This window comes from Antechinus flavipes, chromosome 5, assembly GCF_016432865.1.
Source record: "Antechinus flavipes isolate AdamAnt ecotype Samford, QLD, Australia chromosome 5, AdamAnt_v2, whole genome shotgun sequence".
Classification (NCBI taxonomy): Eukaryota; Metazoa; Chordata; class Mammalia; order Dasyuromorphia; family Dasyuridae; genus Antechinus; species Antechinus flavipes.
In genome coordinates, this window is record NC_067402.1 from 136,099,087 (window position 1) to 136,123,739 (window position 24,653).

At 32.6% G+C, this 24,653-nt stretch overlaps 1 protein-coding gene across 1 annotated transcript; it reads left to right on the forward strand.

Annotated features, from left to right (window-relative positions):
- Positions 1 to 321: 321 nt before the first annotated feature.
- IMMP2L (inner mitochondrial membrane peptidase subunit 2) lies at positions 322 to 23,258 on the forward strand. Its single transcript, XM_051962412.1, has 2 exons — positions 322 to 456; positions 23,151 to 23,258. The coding sequence occupies exons 1-2, from the start codon at positions 322 to 324 to the stop codon at positions 23,256 to 23,258; spliced, it is 243 nt and encodes an 80-aa protein (XP_051818372.1).
- The last annotated feature ends 1,395 nt before the right edge of the window (positions 23,259 to 24,653 follow it).

The following is a 24,653-nucleotide window of genomic DNA, read 5'->3' on the forward strand; positions in this document are numbered from 1 at the left end:
GACTTCATCTTGATGCATTGATTCAAACAGCTCAGCAGAGTTAATGGATTTGTCGTTAGACCTTTAAATCATAGGTTTTCTTTAAATACAAAAGGATTCTGTGTGAAAATGTGTTAGGAGAACAAGTCATTTGACTACACATTATCTTATATTTAATTGTTTAAAATGTTTCATATTTGTTCTTCCTGTTTAATTCACTTATGTAGTGAAAGATCTCTTTTGAAAAACTCTACTTTTCATTTTTTCTTTTATTTTGTGGAAACAAGTTCTGGTTTTCTTATTTGTGATTTTTACCTTTTTTTCCCCTTTATATTTTTAGGGATGATGTTGATGCAAGGCTTTGGGGGACGATATTTGAAAGCCTTTTTGAAAGGGTTCTTTGTTGCTATGCCTGTAACAGTAACTTTTCTGGATCGAGTTGCCTGTATTGCAAGAGTGGAAGGTGCTTCAATGCAGGTATAACTAATAAAAGCTTTATTATTTTGTTAAGTATTTTTTAATATATTCAACAAGAAATATATTTTTCATTTACAAAGTCCTGGGAATGAGAACCAAGTTGAACATTTTCATGATGAAGCCAGCCTTTAAACTGAAAGTCATATTCAAGAAGAAAAAAGAAAAAAATTGAGAATCTTTGTTTGACTAAATTGTTGGGATTTATAGAATATTATATGTTAATAAAGTAGAGAGACATTGTGGTATAGGGGATATAGTTCTGCTTCTGAATCCTGGAAGATTCAGGATATGGCCCTGATTTAATCATTGAACCATTCAGAGCTTTAGGCAGCAACTCTACATTTTAGAGAAGGTACAGAACTGTGTTAGTGAAAGGAATTTCCTTATCAGTGAGTTACCTGTATGACAAAATCATAGGTCTAATCCCTATCCTTATTTAAATATGTAATAATCAGAGGGGGATTAAAACTGAATGAGAAAATATCTTAAATGACTTTTTGTGTTGATTTTCCTTAGAGAAATAACAATTCTAGAAAACATTTATTAGAATTATATAGTTTTTTTTTTTGGGAATAACTTACTACTTTGAGATATTTCCGTCAAATAAATATCACTTTGAAGACAAAATATGTTATGTATGTATTATTATTATTTCATTTAGTTATATTTCTTCTTTTTGGGGGGATCTTTCTGTTTATGCAATGAATCCCTTTCCTTCCATACTTTTCAGGTCCTCGTTCTCCTTCTCATTTCCTTTCTTTGATCACTCTTCATTCTTTCTCCTTGCCCCTAGCATCTTCCCTTCTTGAATATGCTTAGGTCTCCTTAAGCCTCAAAAATCTTCCCTAGACCTTCCCTAGCATTTAACACTGCAGATTACTCCCTCCCATTGAATTCTTTGACTTCCAATACATTGACGTGGTTCTCTTTCCTTTTCTAACTGCTACCTTGTTGTTCACTATCATCTAAGTCTTTATCTGATTCTTCAAAGTTGAGTATCTTCCAAAGGTACTATCTTTGATCTTCTTTTCTTCCGATAAGCTCTCTTCCTGGGTAGTCTATAGAATGTAAACTTCATGGAGGCAGGATCTTTTTTTTTTTTTCTTTGTGTCTTCTAGTGTCTAAATCAGTGCTCGGCAGATAACAGGTGTTTAATTAGTGCTTGTTGAGCTTAATTCCACTCATTCTCATGTTTTCCACTATTCTCTGGGTTAAAGTGACTCTAATCTACTTACCTAGCTCTAACTTCTGTTCCTTATTCCAGATCCAAGCCACCAGTAGCCCATAACAAAGCTTTTTAAACTATGGGTTGTGACTCCATATAAGCTCCTATAAACGAATGAAAGGGTCACCAAAAAAGACAATAATAAAAAAGTTTTTGAATGCTCTACATCCTACAGTATCAAATATTCTGTCAAGATTTAATTCTTTATAGTAAAACAAACAAGCACATCCATTTCATGGGTATGAAATTTGCTTTCATCTTTAATAAATGGTAAAATTACATGTATACAAAGAATTGTTTTAAAATAATTTTTTTATGATTTCTTATCAGTAAATGTTTGATTTGTACATCTATTTTATATGCTTTTATACCTAGACTCATGTAAAAATTTCTTGAATGAAAAGAGATTGGGAGTGAAGAAAGTTTAAGAAGGTCTGGCCTCTGACATATTAGGGGATCAGATATTGAGGATATTTAGTTATGTTATTAATATGTTTTTTGTGAACCAGGGAGAAAAGTTCTATTATGGTAATTTTAAATTGAAGCATGTTGAAGACCAGAAATATTGTCTTCAGTTACACTGAAAATCCTCTGAATCAGAATACCCATTGTTGTTGTTTGTCATTCATTCATGAAGAGAACCATGACATCAGAGAGCTGATGCAATGACATGCAAGTGAAATGGATTTAAGTGAGGAAGGGCTGTGCAAACTCACCAGCCGCACTTTCCCCTCCAGAGCCATTTGGGTCTAGTAGCCAAATATAATTCAGAACAACTGGAGATGGCCCTAGATGTTATACACTTTGGCCTTTTTAAGCTAAAAGGCTAAAATATATGGAAATGATCTTGAATGGTCAGGCATTTTCTTCTCAAAAATGTCCAAGACAGAACTCATTATCTTTCTGCCTAAGGTCTTATCCCCTTCTACTTTGTGTGTTTCTATAGAGATTAACCCATCCTCCCACTCTCTCAGATTTATGTCTGATTAAGGGATTATGTGGTTCAGACTCACTCCTGCAATAAATTACCAATCTTAGCTTAATAAAATAGTTTAATGATTAATAAGATAGTTCAATGATGAAAATAAAAGTGAAATACAACAAAAACACAATAGTAATATTGCAAAGATAAGCAAAATAGCAAAGAGAAAAAAGAAAAGTAATATCAAAAGAAAAACATCACCAATTTTGAGAAGCACAAATTCCTGAGTTAAATAGCTGGGGAATCCCAAATCACAGTTTTCTGGGTCTGGATTAGGAAGATCCCAGGCAGAGCATCTTTTCCATGTGTGATCTTCCACAGAGACTTTGATTTAAAGGACTTAAATATTACTTTAGACAATTTTTAGACAGTGACAATCAAGAATTGTCTCTGCGGAATTATCCCAGGTGTCACTATGAGAAGGTAGCCAGCCTCCTCAGTGAGCTCTCCCATGCTGTTTATTTTCAGTGAAGTGGCTAAGTCTCTGAAGATAAACTACTCATGATGTTTTGACCTTTAAGAATTGACCTAGTGCCTCAAGATTGTACACTGGCCTTCGTCTATGTACATTGGCCTTTGTCTAAGGTCTATCACATCTGCAGGCTTCGGTTCATCTATAAAGCAAATATACGCAGGGCCTGCACTGAGACATGGAGGAGCTTCTATATTATATTTACCAATAAACTAGTAATCCAGGCTTATTACTCTTTCCTTGCTCTCTTTCCTTTACCATATCCAAGTTGTTGCGAAAGCCTGTCAGTTTGACTTCTGTTACATATCTCATATATGCCCACCTCTCTTCTCTGCTACCAGTCTAGGACAGGCCCTCATGGCTATTAGCATGGGCTATTGCAATAGGTAAATATGTTTTCCTCAAATTTCACCCACTCTTTATCATCCTTCAGCAAGAAAAATGATTTTCCTAAAGCTCAGGTCCCTCCATCTCACTTTCCTGCATAGTAAACTCTAATGGTTTCCTGTCACCTCTAGAATCAAATACTCTGTTTGGCATTCAAAGCTCTTCTTAACCTAGTCCCCTCATATGTTTCCAGATTTATTATACCTAATTCCCTGCTAAATATTTCTCAATCTAGTAATATTGGACTCCTGGCTATTTCATGAACAAGATGCTCCTTTTCTTGGTTCTGGGCATGTGGTCTCTCCATACCTGGAATGTTTTCTCCTCAACTTTGCCCACCAAGTTTCCTGGCTTCCTTTAAGTTCTGATTAAAATCTCATCTTTTTATTGGAAATCTTTCCCAATTCTCCTTCATTCGAGAGCTTTCCTTCTGTTAATTATTTCTAATTTATATCATCTATCTATATATCTATATTCATTAGCATGCTATCTCTCTCTCTCATGATTTTAAGTTTATTGGGAGGGAAGGATAGAGTTTTTTCACTCTTTTTGTATTCCTTGTACTTAGCACAGTACCTAGCACATAGCAGAAACTTAATAAATATTTATTGATTGATTCTGTTGTTCATGAGTACAACCTCACACATATGAAATTGTTTTAGACATTAATAGGTCATTTGGTAGAAAGATCTAAGAAAAGGGAGTAGTTCCTGTTCCAAGTCTTTATGAGGTTACATTATATTGACTTTAGACAAATACATATTGTCTGATTAGCCTATGCTAATCTCCAAGAGAATTTCAGTTTGAGATGTATATCAGCAGGTAAATCAATCTATTTTGGGAAACCCAAAATACAAGCTTTGAGTGGACTCACAACAACCACTGGATAGTATCTAAGTACTCCTTACAACTACCCAGCTTCCCTAGAATTCTCTGAAGTCATCATGTCTTCTATATTAATCTTTTTTGGGTTAGATAATATTTAAGTCACAGAAGGCTAGATTCAGACAATATTAGTAAGTGATAAATGATAATCAACAATCTCAAACTTAAAGGTTGATAAATACTTAGTACAGTCTAAATGAAATTATATTGTTCTAAATTCCATCTCTAGAATTTATCTGTAGATATATTTTTGCCCTTTCACACATATGCAGTATTCCCTCTTCCCCTGTTCTGTATATCCAAATGTATACATACACACACATATATATTCATATAAAATCTCTCTGTGTATGCTTTCAGAAGAAGTAAAGTCTACCTTAAAATGAGGTACTTAGGTGGCACAATCGAATATTGAAATTGGAATCAGGAAGACCTAGGTTTGAATCAAGCCCCAGAAATTTATTAGCTATGTAATTCTGGACCAGAAAGTTAGACCTTTATGTGCCTCAGTTTTCTGTAAAATAGGATAAAATAGCAAATAACTCACAGTGTTATTGTGATGTAATATTTGTATGTAAATAAATGAGGAAATTTGATAATATTTGCTTTACAAAATTTAAATCATAGTATCCAATTCAATTCCAATAAAAACTTGTTAAGTGCCTACTATATTCCAGGCACTGTACTAAGTATAGGGAATATAGTTATTTTAATTTCTATTTCACTCTCTTGTTCTAGATAATAGAATAGTTTTCCTTGATAATTTCTTGAAAGATGATGTCTATGCTCTCTTTTATGGCTTTCAAGTAGTCTAATAATTTTTAAATCACTTCTCCTGGATCTATTTTTCAAGTAAGTTTTTCCAATGAGATAATTTTTTCATTCTTTTGTTTCTATTTTGTTGTTTCTTGATTTCTTATAAAGTCATTAGCTTTCATTTGATCAATTTTAATTTTAAAGAATTATTTTCTTTAGTGAGTTTTTGTACCTCCTTGTCCATTTGTCCAATTTTACTTTTTAAGCTGTTTTTTCTTCAGCACAATTTGTGCCTCTCTTTTGTTTTCATCTATTTTACTTTGAGCTTTTTAATTCCCTAGCATAAGTATAAGTTGGTCTTTTTTTTTTTTTTGTAAAGGTGCTACATAAAACTAGTAAATATATATGCCTTTTAATTCTTATTCAATGTTTCTAAGACCTATCATAGATTCTATTCAGGTACTTAATTTTTTCTTTTATAAAAATCTATCTTTTTGACTAGAATTTTCAAGCTTTGAAAGCATTCCATTGAAGTCCTGCTCATTTCTTTCAGCCATATCTACTTTTACTTTTGCCTTTTCTAAGGTATTGCCGTTGGCATAATACATTTTTTATCATAGTTTTGATAAATTATTGCTTTGGAAGTGGAATTTTTCCTTTATCCTTAATCTCTTGACTTCACTCCAATCCTAGAGGATTTAACACTTTCACCTTTAAACCTCTTGTTCTAAGACCTAGCTGTCCTGATAGGCAATTATCTCCATATCCCTATTCTTTTTGACTCATCTCTAGCCATGTTTCACTTCATTTCTCAATCATCTTTTTGCAAGCTGGCTTGTCTCTAGCCATCACTTCTAGGTCTTGATCCATAATCAAGTCAACTTTATCATTGCTCCTGGAAAATGGGGTATCAATCTACTCATCAAAAGCTTATTCATCAGCTTTCCAAACTGAAATATATTATTCTGACCACTAACATTGTCCTCCTAATATTTGTTCCTTGAGGACAGAGACTATCTTTAGCTTAGCATTCCTGTCACATGCTAAACACTTAGTAAATGCTTTTTCATTAATTTTTTCATCATCTCTCTTGAGATTGTAGATCTTTCTTCTTCTTACATGATTATTATTTCTAATCCCTTTAATTTCTAAGACTTCTGACTCTCTATTCATCTTTTGAATACTTTTGGTTTTTCATAACACTGTCTTATCTTTTGTTAAATAAAATAAAAAATATTCAAGTATAATGGATGGAACCCAAACTGGTCTGGCAATTATGGAGAAGCTTTTTTTTTTTTTTTTTTTTAAGGACCTTCAGACTAAAAAGAATATTTTTTGTAAACCAGTACTCGGTAACAGAAACAAGATTATAAAGATCATTAACCACTTTAGGGGAAATCTGTTGTGTTCTTCATTTGGGGTCAGAACATTTGCATTCTGGTTGCATAGACACAGATGGCGGTAAGAACTTGACCTAGGTTAGTGGTTTAGTGAGAGGAAAATAGAAGAATTTTTGTGACCCTGTTAAGTAATTTATTCCTGTATGCCTCAGTTTTCTCATCTGTATTATGAACTGGAGAACCCCAAATGAGGTTGTGAAGAGTTAGACACAACTAAAAGAGCTGAACAATAATAGCCACAAAACAACAACAACAACAATTTTAGTTTAGGAGGACAGAAGAGTCAATAATGGCTTCAAGGTCTTCAGACTAGATCATTGCCTCTAATAGAATTCTAGAGTATATTGGCAATAAAGATATTATAGTTAGACAAGATTTTCCTAATTATCTATAGGTTTTGTCATCAGGTCTAAATTGGAGATGTAAGATTATATATCTACATTTATGACAGTAGAGTTAAACAAACCTTAACTTCAGCAAACATGCTATAAAAGAAAATTACTATTTTACAAAAAGATTCATAGGATGATAGCATTTTAGAATTGCAGCAAACCTTAGAGATCATCCATTTCTTTATCTTATAAATGAGGAGACTGGATCAAGGAGGTTAAGAAATAATTGACCCACATACGTAGTTAGTATATGTGTTGAACTCAAACAAAGATCTCCTGGCTCCTATTACAGTGCTTGATGAAAGGATCTTTAAAAAAAAATTGAATGCTTCAGAGTGTACTTAAATGTTCTTTTATAGTTCATCATCAACTAATCAGCATAGAAATATGGTTGGAATGGAAAGGGAGAATTAAATATAAAGTTGATATGTTAGGAATTATAACTACTATGAAGAAAATTCAAATGAAAAAGCATTTGTAAAATTACAGTGTAAGTCAGAATTAACATAGGATACAAATTATGCAAACAACTTATCCATAAAGTTATGTAGATACATATGTTTCAAAAGTTGAAATAAGCCCATAGTGTCTCATAACACTTTTATAATCTCATATACACAATGGATATTGGTGTAAAATGTTGATTATTATTTACATTTTCTTCTTTCTCCAAAGGTTAGATATTCTAACAAAGATTAGATATTCTAACATCTTAATCATGTTACATCCAAAATTATTGTCTTTGAAAATAGTAGTTGCTTTTTAAATTTTTTTTAAAAAGAAGTACTACAATGTTGAATAGCAGTTGAACATAGGATATGAAAAACAATATGTTGTGCTTTTGAAACGAGAGAAGATTTGGTTGGACTCAGCCTAATGACCCAAATTTTGTTTGGATCTGAGGCTTGTTGTTTGTCTTTCATGCATGAAAAGGGTCAAAATGACATCACAATGTCAGGGTCAATGTATATTGTGTCTGGCTGTGACTGGTTTATACCAATATGAGCTTGGAAGGCTACACTTCAGGTCAGACACAAATAGTTCATGTAACCATTAGGAAGAAGAGGTCTCTAAATTTGCATATTTCTTTTGACCTACCTCAATTCTGCTTTGCTTATGAAGTACAGTGTCTTCTTTGATATGAGTATATCACATGTGCCAATGTTTCCCGTGTCTCCCAAAGATCTTCAGAGAGACCTTAAGAATGTCCTTGTATCTCTTCTGAGCATTTGACTGGGTCTGGCATTATGTTGGGTAAAGAATATCCTTACAATCAAAGTTTTAGATTTCCTTTGAATTGAGATGCCTGGGTTAGAATTACAAACAAGGAGGTAAAAAGATCTAAATTCCAAATCAGAATTTAAAACTTAAAACAAGTAAATGACAAGATGCTTTATTACAAATTGAAGAAATACAAATTCATTATCTTATGAGTCAAATTATAGGTATACCATTTATTAGTTTTATATTATAATTATGCAAAATTTTGTCTTCATCTTTCTGTGTTTAGCTAGAAGAAAAAGATACCACTTTAAAATACTATAACACAGTATTCTCTGGAAGACTTCAGAGGTGATTTATGTGGAATATATTACAAAACTATAGCATGTGAGAAAAAGTGAAGTCCAATCAGCATGTAACCTTTTATCCATTAATAGCACACATCCATTGGCTTTGTGATTGTCTTGACTTTAAGCTATCTGTGAATGAGTCCCTAAGAAGTAGATTTGTAATAAACCTCTTAGGCTTCTAGCTGGCTTTTAGCACTGATTATCTTCTTTCCAGCTGAGTTTGAAATTAAAAATTCTGTCAAAAAAGCAAGCAATAGGCCTGCTTTCTTTTTAAATCTGTGTTTTCATTTTTAAACTCAAAGAGAGTTTAATATTATTCAATAATTATTGTAGGTTATAACTGTTTTGACTTTCTGGCAAGATGGTTACAAGAAGACCATCAAGTAAAGAATTATATTGTGATTTATGCACACTTACTTAAAACAGAGTTGGGAAACTTCACTACTACAGCTGATTTTGCATTTTCCTAGGGCTAGGGACCACCTGGTTTAAACTCTCATCCTGTGCTGACTCTTCTTTATTCCAATTCTCCATGATTCTGCTGGGATCAGTGTTAAAGGGAGAGAGGATTTAATTTTAGCATACTTTATTGGCCTGTGTGTATTTTCTTCTCAAATTACCTTTTCCTCAAATCCTCATCTGAGTTTTTTTTGCCCCTTAGGAAGTTATGGTTTTTATGTAGTTTTCTAACTTGTTATTAATAGAGAATTAAAATAGATTAGTTCATATTTATTGCACTGAAAGTATGTGAAATTGAAACAGCTGGCGTGTGATAACTTTGTAATGTGCCTTTATGGATTTTTCTTTAATTCCTATGACACCACACATAAGAGCATGTTTTATGTAGTCTATTATATCTTCAAATACCTTTCATCTGCTTTCCTATTTGATTTCACCATTCCTATTGGTATGTTACGATTTTTCTTTTTCATCAGCAGTATTTGAATATGATTTTTCTTAGCATGTTTTAAAATATTAAATAGTCATTTATGTCTTTGGACAGCATTTAATTCTCTTGTGAATGATTTGTGGCATGTTATGGTATATTGTGAGTTTATTATTTAATACACATTTATTAAGATCATATGGGGAGCAGTGGTTTTCCTAAATGCTGAGATAAATTAGAGCATAAATATGATGGGTTCCTTTCTTCTAGGGGCTAAACTTGTTGCTTCACTTGTTTTGCTAGATTTTCTGGAGTAGATGGTATTTGTCATAGAGTTTTAAGCATATTAGCAATGATAGGAATTCAATATTGTTAAAAGAAATAAGTTTAAGATATATTTGGTAATGTTTAAAAAGTTGAAAAAAAAACCCTTTATCTTTATCACAGAATTTGGCTTCAGCAAACCTTCACTGAAAAGACTTCAAAAGGGTGGCCATGATTGTGTTCTTGATGGGTATGGGCTCTATACTGTTAAGTCCTAGAGAGTCCCATTAAATGTTCTGTACACATTGGCTATCCAATATTTGTTGTCTAATTTTTGCAAAAGCACTCAACTGAAAGATAACTTTTCATCAATCAACAAGCAGTAATTAAATGAGTCAACATAGGAAGGCTTCTAGAATAGGTAAACGTCGAATAATAATTAAAGTAGGGAGGTCAACTATTCCTAATCAGGAATAAGTTAGAACTGATTTATAAATATACAACTTGTAAAGGTCCCCTAGATTTTCTAAGGAGATTAGATCTAGTTGAGAGATCTGCATTTTGAAAATGCTTGAATAGTTGTATAAATGAAGTGTTTCAATTAATCAGACCACCACCAGTACTGTTTCTCCTATGTAAGACTTGGACTGAAGGAGAAGGATTTGTGAGGAAAATTTAAATTAACTTTGGAGTTGGAGTAGGAGGAATGTGAATGGATATATAGGAACTGATTAGGTAGAATATAATATGTACCTCCAAATATTACTGTCTTTCCATTGTACTTTCTGCACTTGAAGGGAAATGAAGTTTTAAATCCTAAATCAGAAACAGACTTGAATGTGATGAATAAAACTTGGACTGATTGAAATTTTTCTGAGCTGCTCCAGGTATTGTAATCAGGCCTTTGGAATTTTCCTGTGACCCCAAAAAAGTATTTTGTACTTATTAAATAGAGTTTGTGACTGTTTCTTTGTTCTCAGTAAAGAAGACTATTTTAACAAAAATATTTTTTACTTGTTCAAAGAATGAAAAGTAGGGGGCAGCTAGGTCGTGCAGTGGATAGAGCACTAGCCCTGAAATCAGGAGGACCTGAGTTAAAATCTGGTCTCAGACACTTAACACTTCCTAGCTGTGTGACCCTGAGCAAGTCACTTAACCCCAGTTACCTCAGCCACAAAATAAAAGAAAAGAAAAGAAAGAAAGAAAAAATTAAAAAGAATGAAAACTAGACCTTTATGAACTGAGGTAAAGTGGAGTGAGAACAGTAATGTTGTATTGATAATCAGTTGTAAAAAACTAATAGTCTGGTCAATAAAAATGATCTAAAACAATTCCAAAGGACTCAAAATGAAAAAAAAATACTATTCAGAGAGAGAAATGATGAACTCCGAGTGCAAGTTGAAATATAATTTTTTGCCTTCTTTTTTGCTTTTTTTGTGTTTATATGGTTAATGAAAATGTTTTGCATGATTTCATAAGTATAACTGATATATTGCTTGTCTTTTCTGTGGGAAAGGAAAGTCTTGATGGAGGGAGAGAATGTGGAACTCAACATTTAAAATGCAAAGCATGTTAAAAATAAATAAATAATAATGAAAGGAAAAAAATGAAAGATTGAGTTGGATGAATTTAAAAATGAATATAATTATCTACATGAGGGAAGGTATATTATGTAATGAATTCTGAATATTTAGCAAAAAAAATTCAAATTGTTCATTAATTCTGAGGCAATGGCATCTAAATCTTTTTTTTTTTTTAAATTAAATGCTAAGTGAATTTTTAGCACCAAATTCATTTAAAACAGACTTCCAGTTTTATTTTGGGCTAGACAAAGAAGGCATTTCTAATATTTCAGTAAGTTTTGACAAGTGTTTTCTTCCTTTGTTGTACATCACTGTTCTTCTTTAGCCTACAGCTCTTACTGTACCATGAGATAATATATATGGCACTTTATCTTGAAAAAAGCCTTAGGTTTGCTTGTGAGAAACAGGTAGGACTGAGTTTGTGAATTGTTGTGAAATGGTCTAGTTTTCTATATTCGCTTTCTCTTTTAGGAAATTCCAAATAAGCAAGCACAAAATTCTTGTTATTCCTCACATTATTATCTAATAGATCAATCACACTGAAACACATTTGCATTTGAAAAAGTTTTATAATGGAACTAATAACAAATAAGAAGAAAGATAGTTCTTAGCCTCCAGGAGCTTACATCCAATGGGGAAGATAACACATAAAAGGAAGATGAAAAGGAAGTGTGTGTGTGTGTGTGTGTGTGGGGGGCAGCACTTGGGCTTGATCCAGAAGTGCAGAGAAGTATAAACTGGTAAGAAATGAACCTGGCCAGGGTGTTCTCCTTGTAAATTGACATTTTGGGTCAAAGCTTTCACCATCTAATCACAGAGATAGGAGAATTCTCCCAAGATATGAGTTCTGAGGCTGAAATGATCTTCCAATATTAAGAGAAACTGGAGAAATCCAGAAGAATGGGGCTTGGTAAGATTTATGTTATGTGAATTTGCAAAGTTTAGTTTGATATTTCTGCTTAAAAAATAGACCTGTGATAAATCACCACAAGGAAAGAGACAAATATTTTAAAAAATTAAATGCAATTTTTTTTTAGGATCTAAATCTAGATCTATCATGACAGTTGCTGAGTATATACGGGGATTAGAAAAAGCAAACAACAGTTTAAATCCTCAAGAAGGTTATATTCTATTGGGAGATATGACATGTACATAAATCAATATTATGTAAAGTTAAAGATTAAAAAAGATCAACATACAATATAATGAGGGATTATATTGAGGGTAAACTGTACAAATTCACTGAAGGAAGACAGGACATAGGATGAGTTAAATATATCATTTGGCTAGATTTTAAGTATGTGAGAGTAAGATGAATTAATCCTGGAAAGTCAGTTTGCAAGTTGATTGAAGACCTTACATGACAGGCTGAGACTCTGTAGGAAATAAGATTTTTTGACCAAGGAAGTGGCATTATCAGAGCTTTGTCTTAGAAACATTTTGGCTTCTTTGTGAATGATAAACTTTGAAGATGGTTGGACTGGAAACAGAAAGAATAATTAAGGTGTCCAGTGTACTCTCTTCACAACAACTTAGTTAAATAATACAAATATTCTTATCCTCATTTTAGATATGAAGAAGCTAATCTCAGAATTTAAGTGAATTACCTAGAATTACATTGCTAGTCAATTTATGAGGAACAATTTGAACTCAAGTCTTCTGACTATTACATATATCCAATGTTTAACTACATTCTGCTGGCTGTCTATAATGTGAATTCAAGTAATTGGTATTGAAAGCCAAAATACAGAGAGTAGCAGTCTGAATGGAGGTGAAAATTTATAGAATTTGGAAAAGGATTGGCAAGAAGGGAAAGGAAATCTAAGATTTATACTTTAGAAGATTGATTGGATAGTGGTAATATCAATAGGAAAAAAAAATCTTTTCAATTGTTATTAAAGAAAGCATTGCTTTTCCTTCATTCAGAAGAGTTAATTTTCTGTGAACAAGTTTTAGATTACAATCATATCTAGCGTGTTATTATTTGGTAATCAGAAATAGATGATTTTTTTGTGGCTTCTGAACATAGTAGTAAGATTCTTTTTGGCTTCCTAATACTGAATTAGGTGACTAGATCTGTTCCAAAAATTAGGTTCTTTAAATTATACATATAAAAGTGCAGACTTAATTATATATTATATATATATAAAATATAAATATAGACTTAAAATAATACCTGTTTTTGTCTGTTCTTCTTCAAATAGGATTTAATAGTCTCATTAGTATACTAATGAAATATCAAATATCTACTTTTTTGCAGCTAGGTTTCAAAAATGCCATTTTAAAATTTATAGGACATTGTGGTTTTATTTACATTATTTTCTTAGCAATAACATTCCTAATTAAGCAGTTATAACTTAATACTTGAAAAGCTTCAAGTAGAGTAATACAAATGAAATGTTATATTGTCAAAATTAATAGTTTGATTTATGAGTTACATTTTAACTTTTTAAATGATGAATTCATTGTTGGAGGAGATGTGGGAAAACTGGAACACATACATTGATTGTGGAATTGTGCACTGATGTAACCATTCTCGAGAACAATATTACTATGCCCAAATGGCTATCAAACAGTGCATACTCTTTGATACAACAGTATTTCTAGATATATCTCACAGAGATCTTAAAAAAGGAAAAAAGATGTGCATACCCTTTGATCCAGCAGTGTTTCTATTGGGCTTATACCCCAAAGAGATACTAAAAAAGGGAAAGGGACCTGTATGTGCCAAAATGTTTGTAGCAGCCCTGTTTGTAGTGGCTAGAAACTGGAAAATGAATGGATGCCCATCAATTGGAGAATGGCTGGGTAAATTGTGGTATATGAATGTTATGGAATATTATTGCTCTGTAAGGAATGACCAGCAGGATGAATACAGAGAGGCTTGGAGAGACCTACATGGACTGATGTTGAGTGAGATGAGCAGAACCAGGAGAACATTATACACTTCGACAATGATATTGTATGAGGATGTATTCTGATGGAAGTTGATTTCTATGACAAAGAGACCTAACTGAGTTTCAATGGATAAATGATGGACAGAAACAGCTACACCCAAAGAAGGAACACTGGGAAACGAATGTGAACTATTTGCATTTTTGATTTTCTTCCCAAGTTATTTTTACCTTCTGAATCCAATTCTCCCTGTGCAACAGGAGAACTGTTCGGTACTGCAAATATGTATTGTATCTAGGATATACTGTAACATATTTAACATATATAGGACTGCTTGCCATCTGGGGGGGGGTGGAGGGAGGGAGGGGGAAAATCGAAACATAAGCGAGTGCAAGGGATAATGTTGTAAAAAAATTACCCTGGAATGGATTCTGTCAATACAAAGTTATTATTAAATAAAATAAAATTAAAAAACAAAACAAAAAAAAAAAAAGGAAAAAGTACCCACATGTGCAAAAATGTTTTTAGCAGCTTTTTTTTTTATAGTGGCAACGAACTGGAAACTGAGTGGATGCCCATCAGTTGAAGATTGGCACGTGAATGTTATGAAATATTATTTTCTGTAAGAAACTATCAGTAAGATGATTTCAGAAAGGCCTGAAGAGACTCACATGAACTGATGCTAAGTGAACTGAGTAGAACCAGGAGAACATTATACTCAGCAACAGAAAGATTATGTGATGATCAATTCTGATGGACATGGCTCTTTTCAACAGTGAGGTGATTCAAGCCAGTTCCAATGGTGTTGTGATGTACCCATGACCAAATTAAAAATATCTAATAATAAATTTCCATTTCAAAAAAGCATATGTAATAATAAAATTATATCAATTAGCATTCATTTTTCCTTTGCTTCCTTGTAGATTTTTTTTTTGTTGTCTGCGGTGCACTTTTTACTTTTTTCTTTTTTTCTCCTTTCATTTCCCTCCCCCTATCTCTCCCAAGCAAGCTACAGTTAAGCACAGATACACACACATACACACACACACATACACACACACACAATCATATATACATATATATTCATACCCCCCATATATATCTACATACACACATACATATACATACATATATACCCAGAAATAAACACATACATAAAGATTTACTCACATGTAAACATGCATATTAATAATGTGGCTAACATATAATACAGATTTCTCTCTTGATTGAATCTTTGTTTGACTTTGTTGAAGATCAGTGATTATTAATCCTACTTTTTTTTTTCTAATTCTATTCTTAAGAGAAATAAAAATAAATTAACCAATGGGAGAGATTTTAATTGCTCATTGTTGAGTTGTATCAATAAAAAAAGTTGATATTCCTTATTTAATTAATTTACTCAATGCCATATAAATCCATTTCCTAAAAAGTTTCTTTATAAAGCTAGGAAAAAAAATACAAAATTTACGTAGAGGAATAAAAATCAAAAATTTTGAGATAGTGAAAAGAAATGGGGAGAAAAGCAGATTAGCATCAGTGAATATCAAACTGGACAGCAAATCAGTGATCATCAAAACTTTGATATTTGTTTAAAGAATAGGTTTATCAGTGGAAAAGATGAATTATACATAATTCAGAATTAAGTTAACATAGTAGCAGAGTATTTGACAAATCCAAAGACTAATTACTGGGCTATGGATTTACTATTTGAAAAACAATTAGGAAAACTGAAAAGCTGTCTGCAAGAAATTAGGTTTAGGCACATTTGCTCCAATAATTTCCAATTGAATAGATATCCTAGATATAAAAGGTCATATCATAATTGTAGTTAAAGAGTTCTTGATCAGATTATAGATTAGAATAGAAAATAGCGAAGATTATAAGAGAAAAAATAGACAATTTTGATTGTACAAAATACTGCTTGAGCAATTTCAAGGCATTTAAAAAGAAAGAAGATAGTTACTTGGATTGGAGGATCTTTTTAGAAGATTTCTTTTGCAAAGTTTTTATATCCAAGTTATACTGGGAACAGATTCAAGTATATTATAACAAGAACTATTTTCTAATAGATGTATACCCAAACTATGCAGAGGTAGTTCTCAAAAGAAGAAAAGCAAATTATAACAATGTCATGTGCTAAATTTACTGTCATTTAGTTTCTATATCTCACATATGTCTGAACCCATCTCTTTTGTCATTTCATATGATACAATTATATTCCATTATATTAATATAGCATAATTAGTTTGGTTACCCACTAATTTTTGGGAACCTCTAGTTTTCAGTTTTTTACTACAAAAGTAGAGATAAAAATATATGTGTAATGTGGATTCTTTCTCTTTATAGACTGTGACTATTGAGGGTATCACCATGGTGAAGAGTACACAGTTTGATAACTTTTTGGATATAATTCCAAATTGTTTCCTGGTATGTCTGGACCAATGCATTACTTTAACAGAGCATCATTATATATTTTTTTCTTCTTGAATAATCGCCATTTCCCCAAATCTTATGTGAGCAATGTCAGAATCATTGTCAGCCTACTGACTCTTATGGACTCTTGTGCAAATTTAGGTTGAATTGTGAATTTTGATCCCTACAGCCAGAACCTGAAGATGTGAAGAATTTGTTTCTCTTAGATATTACTATCTAACAGATGGAATGACTTGAGGGTCAAGTGCTGAATGAGAATATTGAAGTTCCTCACTTTATTTCATGAGAATTTTTATGTTGGAAGATATTTTTATCTCTTTCTTTTGTGAATATAGCTTTTGGTACTTGCAGAATTACCCACTAATCTTTGGGAAGTTACTTTAAGACCCAGGTTAATTTTACTTTTCCCATAAAATTTTCCTGAATACTCCAGAATATACTTTTTTTTTTACCCTTCTCTGAACTCTTTTAGGAGCATTTATAATTAATAGCAACTAAATAGCACATGGATATGTAGTATTTGTAGCATTTTGTATTGTTTTTTGCTTATTTCATATAAATGAATTAATTAACAAGGATTTCTTAAGAGTTTACTCTTCAAATCATGGTGCTAAACACTGGGTGTGGTGATCTTTTTCTTCTCAAAACACAGCCAGGAGATAAAAGTTCAGATCTTTTAATATCTCCAATATAGCCCGGTTAGCTTAGAGGCCTATCTCTCTGCTTGGTTCCAAGAGCTCTCTCCAAATGTCTTTAAATCCAAAGGTCTGGTCCTTCAGCGTCTGCCTCTGCTTTCTTCAGCCTCCAGCCAGCTCCAACTCTTCATGTCATTCCGCTGAAATCTCGACTTGTAGCGTCTTCACTCTCCGAAGAACACTTCTGCCACCAGCCAGCCAAGTGGAAAATATTCTGCCTTGCCTCGGAGAGAGGGCTTCTGGCGTAACTCTACTGAAATCTGACCGAGAGCTTCTGTCTGTTTCTTTTATCCAAGAGGGAGGAATTGTGGGATACGAGAGAGAGGGATTATGGGTTTTCTCCCATAGTGCTCTCTGGCCCAACGAGCTTCAAGGGAGGTGTGAACTCATTGAACTTAGTTCTACTTAGTACCTTGTTTCAGGTTCTGCCCAAAACATCTTCTTGTAAGATTAGATCAACTCTAACTACTTAGCAGTTAGTAAGGATTCCAACATCTCCCCCTTTCTTTTGTTTTAAAACATAGGGGGTTTCTGAAGGGGTACACATAAATCCATCAATATGGGCCAGAACTTTGTAACAGATATACATGGTATACATAAATCCATCAATATGGGAGGCATTATACATAATTTACAAAAGCATACAGCAATATAACACAGGCTAGTGGTAATGTAACAAATAACATGAATCAACATGAAAATTTAACTACTGCAAAAAGTCTCATCAACAATCTTTCATCTCAAGAAATCCAATGATTCTTGCAATTGCTTAAAATACATAAGCACATAGTAATATAACACAGGCTAGTAGTAATGTAACAACATAAATCGACCTGAAAATTTACAAATGTCCATAAGTCCTAGAAATAGTCCATAAGGAATCCATTGTCCATTAGTTCATGCGCCAGGAATCTAATAATTCCTGTAAGCTCTGAAGTACTGCAAAAAGTCTCATCAACAATTTTTATATAATAACAATTTTAAAATATTTTAATAAAGAGTAATTAGGTAGATTTGTAAAACCTCTCTTAAATAAGATAATAAATACAGGAATTAGGAGAATGAAAAATAAGTAAGTCATCACAGTTCCAAACTATGAATGTTAGTAACACATTTAAAATATTCTGCTTTACTCATATAATGGTTTTGGTTTTTATCTTGTATTTGTTAGAGTAGGGAATTCCTAGAAGATGAGGAAAGGTCCTTTATCAGGGCACAGCAGTACTGTTCTGAAACTGATAAATTTAGGTTTTGATAAACTGGGGTTTTGAGAGATTAAGCAATTTGCTCAGTGTCATACAATCATAAGTGTCCGAGATACCACTTGAACTCAGATCTTCCTAATTATAAAACTATTACTCTGTCTGTCACTCTGTCTAATATACCAGATATTGTAGGGTCCATTAAACTGTGGCTGTTATGATTTATTTCATGGTATCTGTTTTGCAATTTCTATGACTTTTGTTATGTATAGAGATAATATACTTATTGTTTAAAGTTTTCTAACTGAAAATGCCATTCTTCCTCTGGGGAAAACAAAGGAATTAATATTGCTTGTTAGAAAACATGTGCAAGCATAAAATATAACGTAAGATACAATAATATATCTTCGTGCAAATGTCTAAGGCTATAGATAGATATAATTATCATTTACCCTATTTCTTTTATCTATCATATCTATTCCATTTTTCTTCCTTACTTGCTTCTTCCTTCCCCATTTCCCTTCCTCCCTTCCTCCCTTCTTCCCTTTTTTACTTCCTTTCTTCTTTCTTTCCTTTCTCCCTTCCTCCCTCCCTCCCTCTCTCTCTACTCCCTTCTCTCCCCTTTCCCTTTCTGCCTCTGTCTCCCCCCTACCTCCTTCCTCTCTTTCCTCTTTCTGTCTCTCTCTCCCCTTATCTGGATATTTTGTATTGGCAATCAATTCTCCCTTTCTTAAGGAACCTGAGTTAGCATGCATGTAAAATTCTGAGGGAAATAGCCTTAAGGTACCTTTAAAATGCATTTGATCCTTCCTCTCAGAGAATAGTTCAAGACGTCTTTCTGGCACTGTTCAGACAACAGTTTGTCTTCAAAATAAATTTTTTATTCTCAACTTAATATACAAATAAGATATATAGACAGTAGAACAGAAAATGAGTGTCCATGAAAATGCGAATCTCTTTTCTTTCAAATACATAATACATTTAATATGCAACTTGTTTACATTTCCTTCTGGCCATCTTTCAGTTGTCTAATGTGCATTTAAAAATGCTTCAGTGACTCTTTTCTTTATTTTTTAGGCAACTCTATAATTATTCCTTTCCCTCCCTGCCCCACATAAATACCTTCTCCCTCAATAAAAATAAAAAGAAAGACAAAATCTTTTAAAATCAAATTTGTATAATCAAGTAAAAAAAAATTCCTACAGTGGACAGGTATTTTAGACACAGAATTCTCTGAGACTAATGTCCATACTAATGAACTATCTTCCTTTATATCTATGTACTTTTATTTGTCTCTTCCTTTTTTTCCTTTTTGCTCTTGAAACTGAAAGTCCTGATCAAGAAAGTCCTGATTTTCCCAACTATAATTTCAGGGATGAATGTACACTGGGGAAAAAAAAATAATACTAGGGATCATAGATAAAAGTCTTGAAAAGATTAAATTGATTTTATATATTTTTGTCTCTCTTCTTTAGATTCTAAGTTCCTTGAGGATAGGGACTATTATTCTTTTTCTTATTTAAACACCCAGTTCTCAGCACAGTGTCTGACATATATTAGGCATTTAATAAATTTTTATTCAATTGTCAGGCACCATATTAAACACATTCCAAATATTATCTAATTTGATCCTCACAAAAACCTTTCAAAGTAGGTGCTATTTTTTCTACCATATTACTTTTGAAGAAACTGAGGTATACTGAGGATGAATGACTAGACTAGAGAAGACAGACATACTGGCAGTCATTGGTTCTGGTTCTCTATTCAAGGCCATTCCATATTGTACTATTTGTGAGATATTATAGTCCTCTGATAGCATTTGAAGGAATTAGGGTCAATTTCATGCAATTAAGTTAACATAGCTTAAAAAAATTATACATGTAGTTAAATTAAGAAATTGCACTGTTCATATAAATAAAAGTTTCTAGTGATCTGTGTTAAAATTAAATGAATAAGTATACTAAGGGTGAGAGCAAAATATTATTTCTCCATAGTTTTGGTTACTCCAAAATTTAACACTATAAGGATATATAAAGTCAAATTGATTGATTTTTAAAATAGAATAATGTATTATTAAGTTACAGTTTTTAACCTGCATGAGCAGGAAATTTTAAATTTCAGGTCCTATATAGAAAAGACTTTCAGTGCTTTTGAGACTAATGTTAAGTTGTCAAAAATGGAGAAACACTGTGATACTTTGACTTTTATGCCAAGATGAAATTACTGAAGCCATTTTTGTAGAGGGCCAGAACTCTGAAAAGGTATACTTGAATCAAGGACAGCTGGGTGCTTATAGTTAAGTACCTACTCAGTGTGAGATAATGGTTCTCTAAACATGTACTTAATGTGATATTGTAATGTAATGGCTCTCCTAAACAGATGGCACATGCTCACTGTGTTTTAGTGATGTAATTGTATTGAGGTATTTAAGGGAGTCTCAGACACAGAAGAGTCTCTCAGCCACAGACACAGAGAAGATTCGAGACTCCAGATTCCAGACTCGAGACTCCATCTTTGACCAGCCTTGTGGTGGCCCTCCTACCTTCATCACTTCTCCACCTAAAGACCAAGGCCCGTCCAGAGATCCTCCAGAAAGCTAGCCCAGACATTACACATTTCAAAAAACAAAATCTTGGGTTATTAACAATCTTGAATTTCTCATTCATTTTTATGGTTATACTATAAATCTATAGGACAAAAAAAGTACAAATCTGATTTTCATAGAATTATGGAATAATTGGAATGTTCAATTCTACACTATTCATTGTTCTTGAATCTCCTTTTCCCTCTCACTGGCAAACATGCCATATTTTATATATCTAAATCCTGGATGATGCCTACATCTGTATCCTTCCTTCCTATTTATCATGTTATCTTCCCTATGCTGATGATCCTCAGATTTAACTATTTAACTACTCTAACTACTACTGACTGGTAGGGATTATATCTCAAATTGCCTTTCAGTGCCCTCAAACTGAATGTCTGGTAGTCATTTTAAGATCAGCATGTCTAAAACGGAACTGTTTTCTCCCATAAATCTTCCTCCTTCTCTTCCCTATTAGACCTTGTTGCTCTCTTTCCCACCACAATACTCACTAATTCCCAGTGCTTCTCTGTCACTTCCAGGATCACATGTAATATCCTTTCTTTGGGATTTAAAACATTTTCTAACTTTTTAGGCTTTTTAACTTTCTAGTCTTAGTCCTTCCCCTCTTTCCTTCCCTAATTTACTTTTGAGTTCCCGGAGCATTGGCTTCCATATAGCTCCTTGCATAAAATACCCCTATCACTTCTGGACATTTTCAGTGGCTGTTCCTCAAGCTTGGAATTCTCTCTCTCTTCTCATCTCTGCCTCTGGTTTTCTTCAAATCCTAGCCAAATTTCCACTATCTACAGGAAATATTCCCTGTTCTTACTAATACTTGTCCTTTGTTGATTATTTTCAATTTATCCTGCATATATCTTGTTTGTACATAGTTGTTTGCATATTGCCTCCTTCATTTGATATCGAGTTCCTTGAGAGCAGGTACTATTTTCGACCTTGCTTTGTTTCTCAAATGTGTAATATAGTACCTCGTATATAGTTGGTTCTTAATATTTATTGACAGACTCATTTGTGTTCTTGCATTTTGTTCCCCTACATTAATTCTATGATCCAGAATTGTTCTCATATAGTATCTATTTTCTATATCTTTCACTTTTCATGTTTTCTGTGCCTGAAATGTTCTTCATTCCAGTCTTTGACTCTTCTTATCTTTCTTTCCTTTAAGACTCAGCTCACTTGCTACCTAGTCTAGAAGTATTCTCATAATACCTTTAGTGCTAGTGTTTTGAATGTTATCTTTCACCTGCTTTAAGGCAGTTTAGTGACACATTGCATAGAGGAATCTTGGAATTAGGAAGAGCAGAGTTTTAATACTTCAGACATTGATAGTGTCACCCTAGGCTTGTCTTTTGAGCCTCAGTTTCCTCATCAGTCTTTTGTAAGTCTTGAAATGCTATATGAATGTTTGCTATTATTGTTATTACCTTCCAAGATTCAATTAATATAAACTGTTTACCCTTAAAGTGTAAGCTTCTTTGGGGTAAGGTCTTTTTCTTTGTGTGTGTGTGTGTGTGTGTGATTTCTTTGTATCCTGAGTACATTAATAGTAGTCCTTAAGAAAGTGCCTGGCATATAGCAAGCACATGACAAATGTCTATTATTGACTTGGACAGGTAACAACCCTTTGGATATTAATTATCTCATCAGTAAAATGAAGCCTTTGCCCTAAATGACAGATCCTTTCTAGCTCTAAATATGTTATACTATACATATTTATTTTGTTTATCTCTCACCATTGTTGTATAGTTTATTTACTTTGTATCCATAATCTATTTATTCATCTATTTATCAAAATATTTTTTGTTTGACTCATTATCTTAACATTAGTATTTAGCCTTTTAGAAAAAAACTCCATTGTACTTTGTAGTTTTTGTGGCTCTGGAATTCTTTGTGAATGAAAAAATCATTTTTGTTCACTCTAGTGGAATATTATATTTATGAGACATGAGAATGTGAGTAATATACACGTATGCTAATGGAAGGAATATTCACAATAAGATCAGAGATTCAATAAGTAAATATTGAATAATTCTCTTTCTCTCTCTCTCTGTTTTTTTTAAGCCTTCATTGAATCCTGGATGGAGTGAGACATTTGATGTCGTGCTTTTGAACCACTGGAAAGTTAGGAATTATGAGGTGAATCGTGGTGATATTGTGTCATTGGTGTAAGTAAGAATGAAACATTTTTATAATGAAAGATAATATTTTACACTTTCTTTGTGTAATCCAGTGTTTATGAAAGATCATTCTTTAACAGTAATGGGAATTATGTTTCTTTAAACATATTTAAAAAGTAACAGCTTTACTTACCTTTAATTTCTGGAAGAAATATTTGTTTCCTTTCTATCAAGATGCATTGAAATTTTTGTAGTTAATGTATTATTGTAGCAAAAGATTTATTAAATGATGGTAATTCACATATTTAGAAATTTTGCATTAATAATAATATATTTGATGATAAGCTTTTGATTTGTTTGCCTGCTTTTTTCTTATCCATTCTTATAATAATATTAATATTAAATACATAGTTTTTATCATATTTCCTGACAAGTGTAACATAGAATTCTATGACAATATATACATTAAATCACTTGTATGAATCATAGGATAATTAGAATCATATGAGAAAAATAAAAAGGCATAGATATATGTGAAAACCAAAAGATGGCACTGTTTGTCTGTTGAAAACCTTTGAGCTTTGTAGAGGACAAAACCTTCATTCCAGTTCTAATGCAGAAAAGGATGTGGAAAGTATTTGACAGTGAAACAACAGATATGGAAAATTCTTGGATAGTTTAAAGTTGTTCCCCTCCCCCCCAAATAAACTGCATAGTGGGTAGATTATTATAATACTGGCCTCATTTCTTTTCATTTGAGGGAATTATATGATTTAGTATACCTTCCTGTTAGATTGGTTTCTTTAATTGAGGTGGCAATAAATGTAGTAAGATTACTACCACTACCTTCTATATACCAATGGTAAAAAATGGTGATATTTGCATGTGTGTATGTAAGCATGCCAGAAAATTGTTAACTGTTTATCTTTCTGGCTCTTGACCCTGATATTTTAATGTTTTGTGATGATATATAAATCACTCAGACAATAGATTTTTATTAATTACTTATTTAGGTAATTCCGCAAGAATACATTTCCTCCCAAGCTGTGCTTTTAAGATTTATTTTAAAATATATTAACTAGAGCTGGTAAATGATCAATTATGGCATCAGAGAACATTAGGGATTTTGAGTAGCAGAAATCCCATTGGAATATATCCCAACATCAGCTCTATCTGTAGAATATATATTTTATTAGTCATAAACTTACTTATCACACTCAACATGTTGAGTTTCCCTGTCCAAGGCTCTATGTCATTTTGTCTTTTGTTTGGCAAGATTAACTACTTACTTAGTTGGTGATAGAAAGGATAACCATTCAAGTGGAATAGGTCACACAGTGCTCATATACAACTGTGGAATATTTTGTTCCCCTTTCTTTTCTTAAACAATGTCTATTCCAAGCAAGAAGAAAAATCCAAAAGAAATTAATATTAGAAGTAAAAAAAA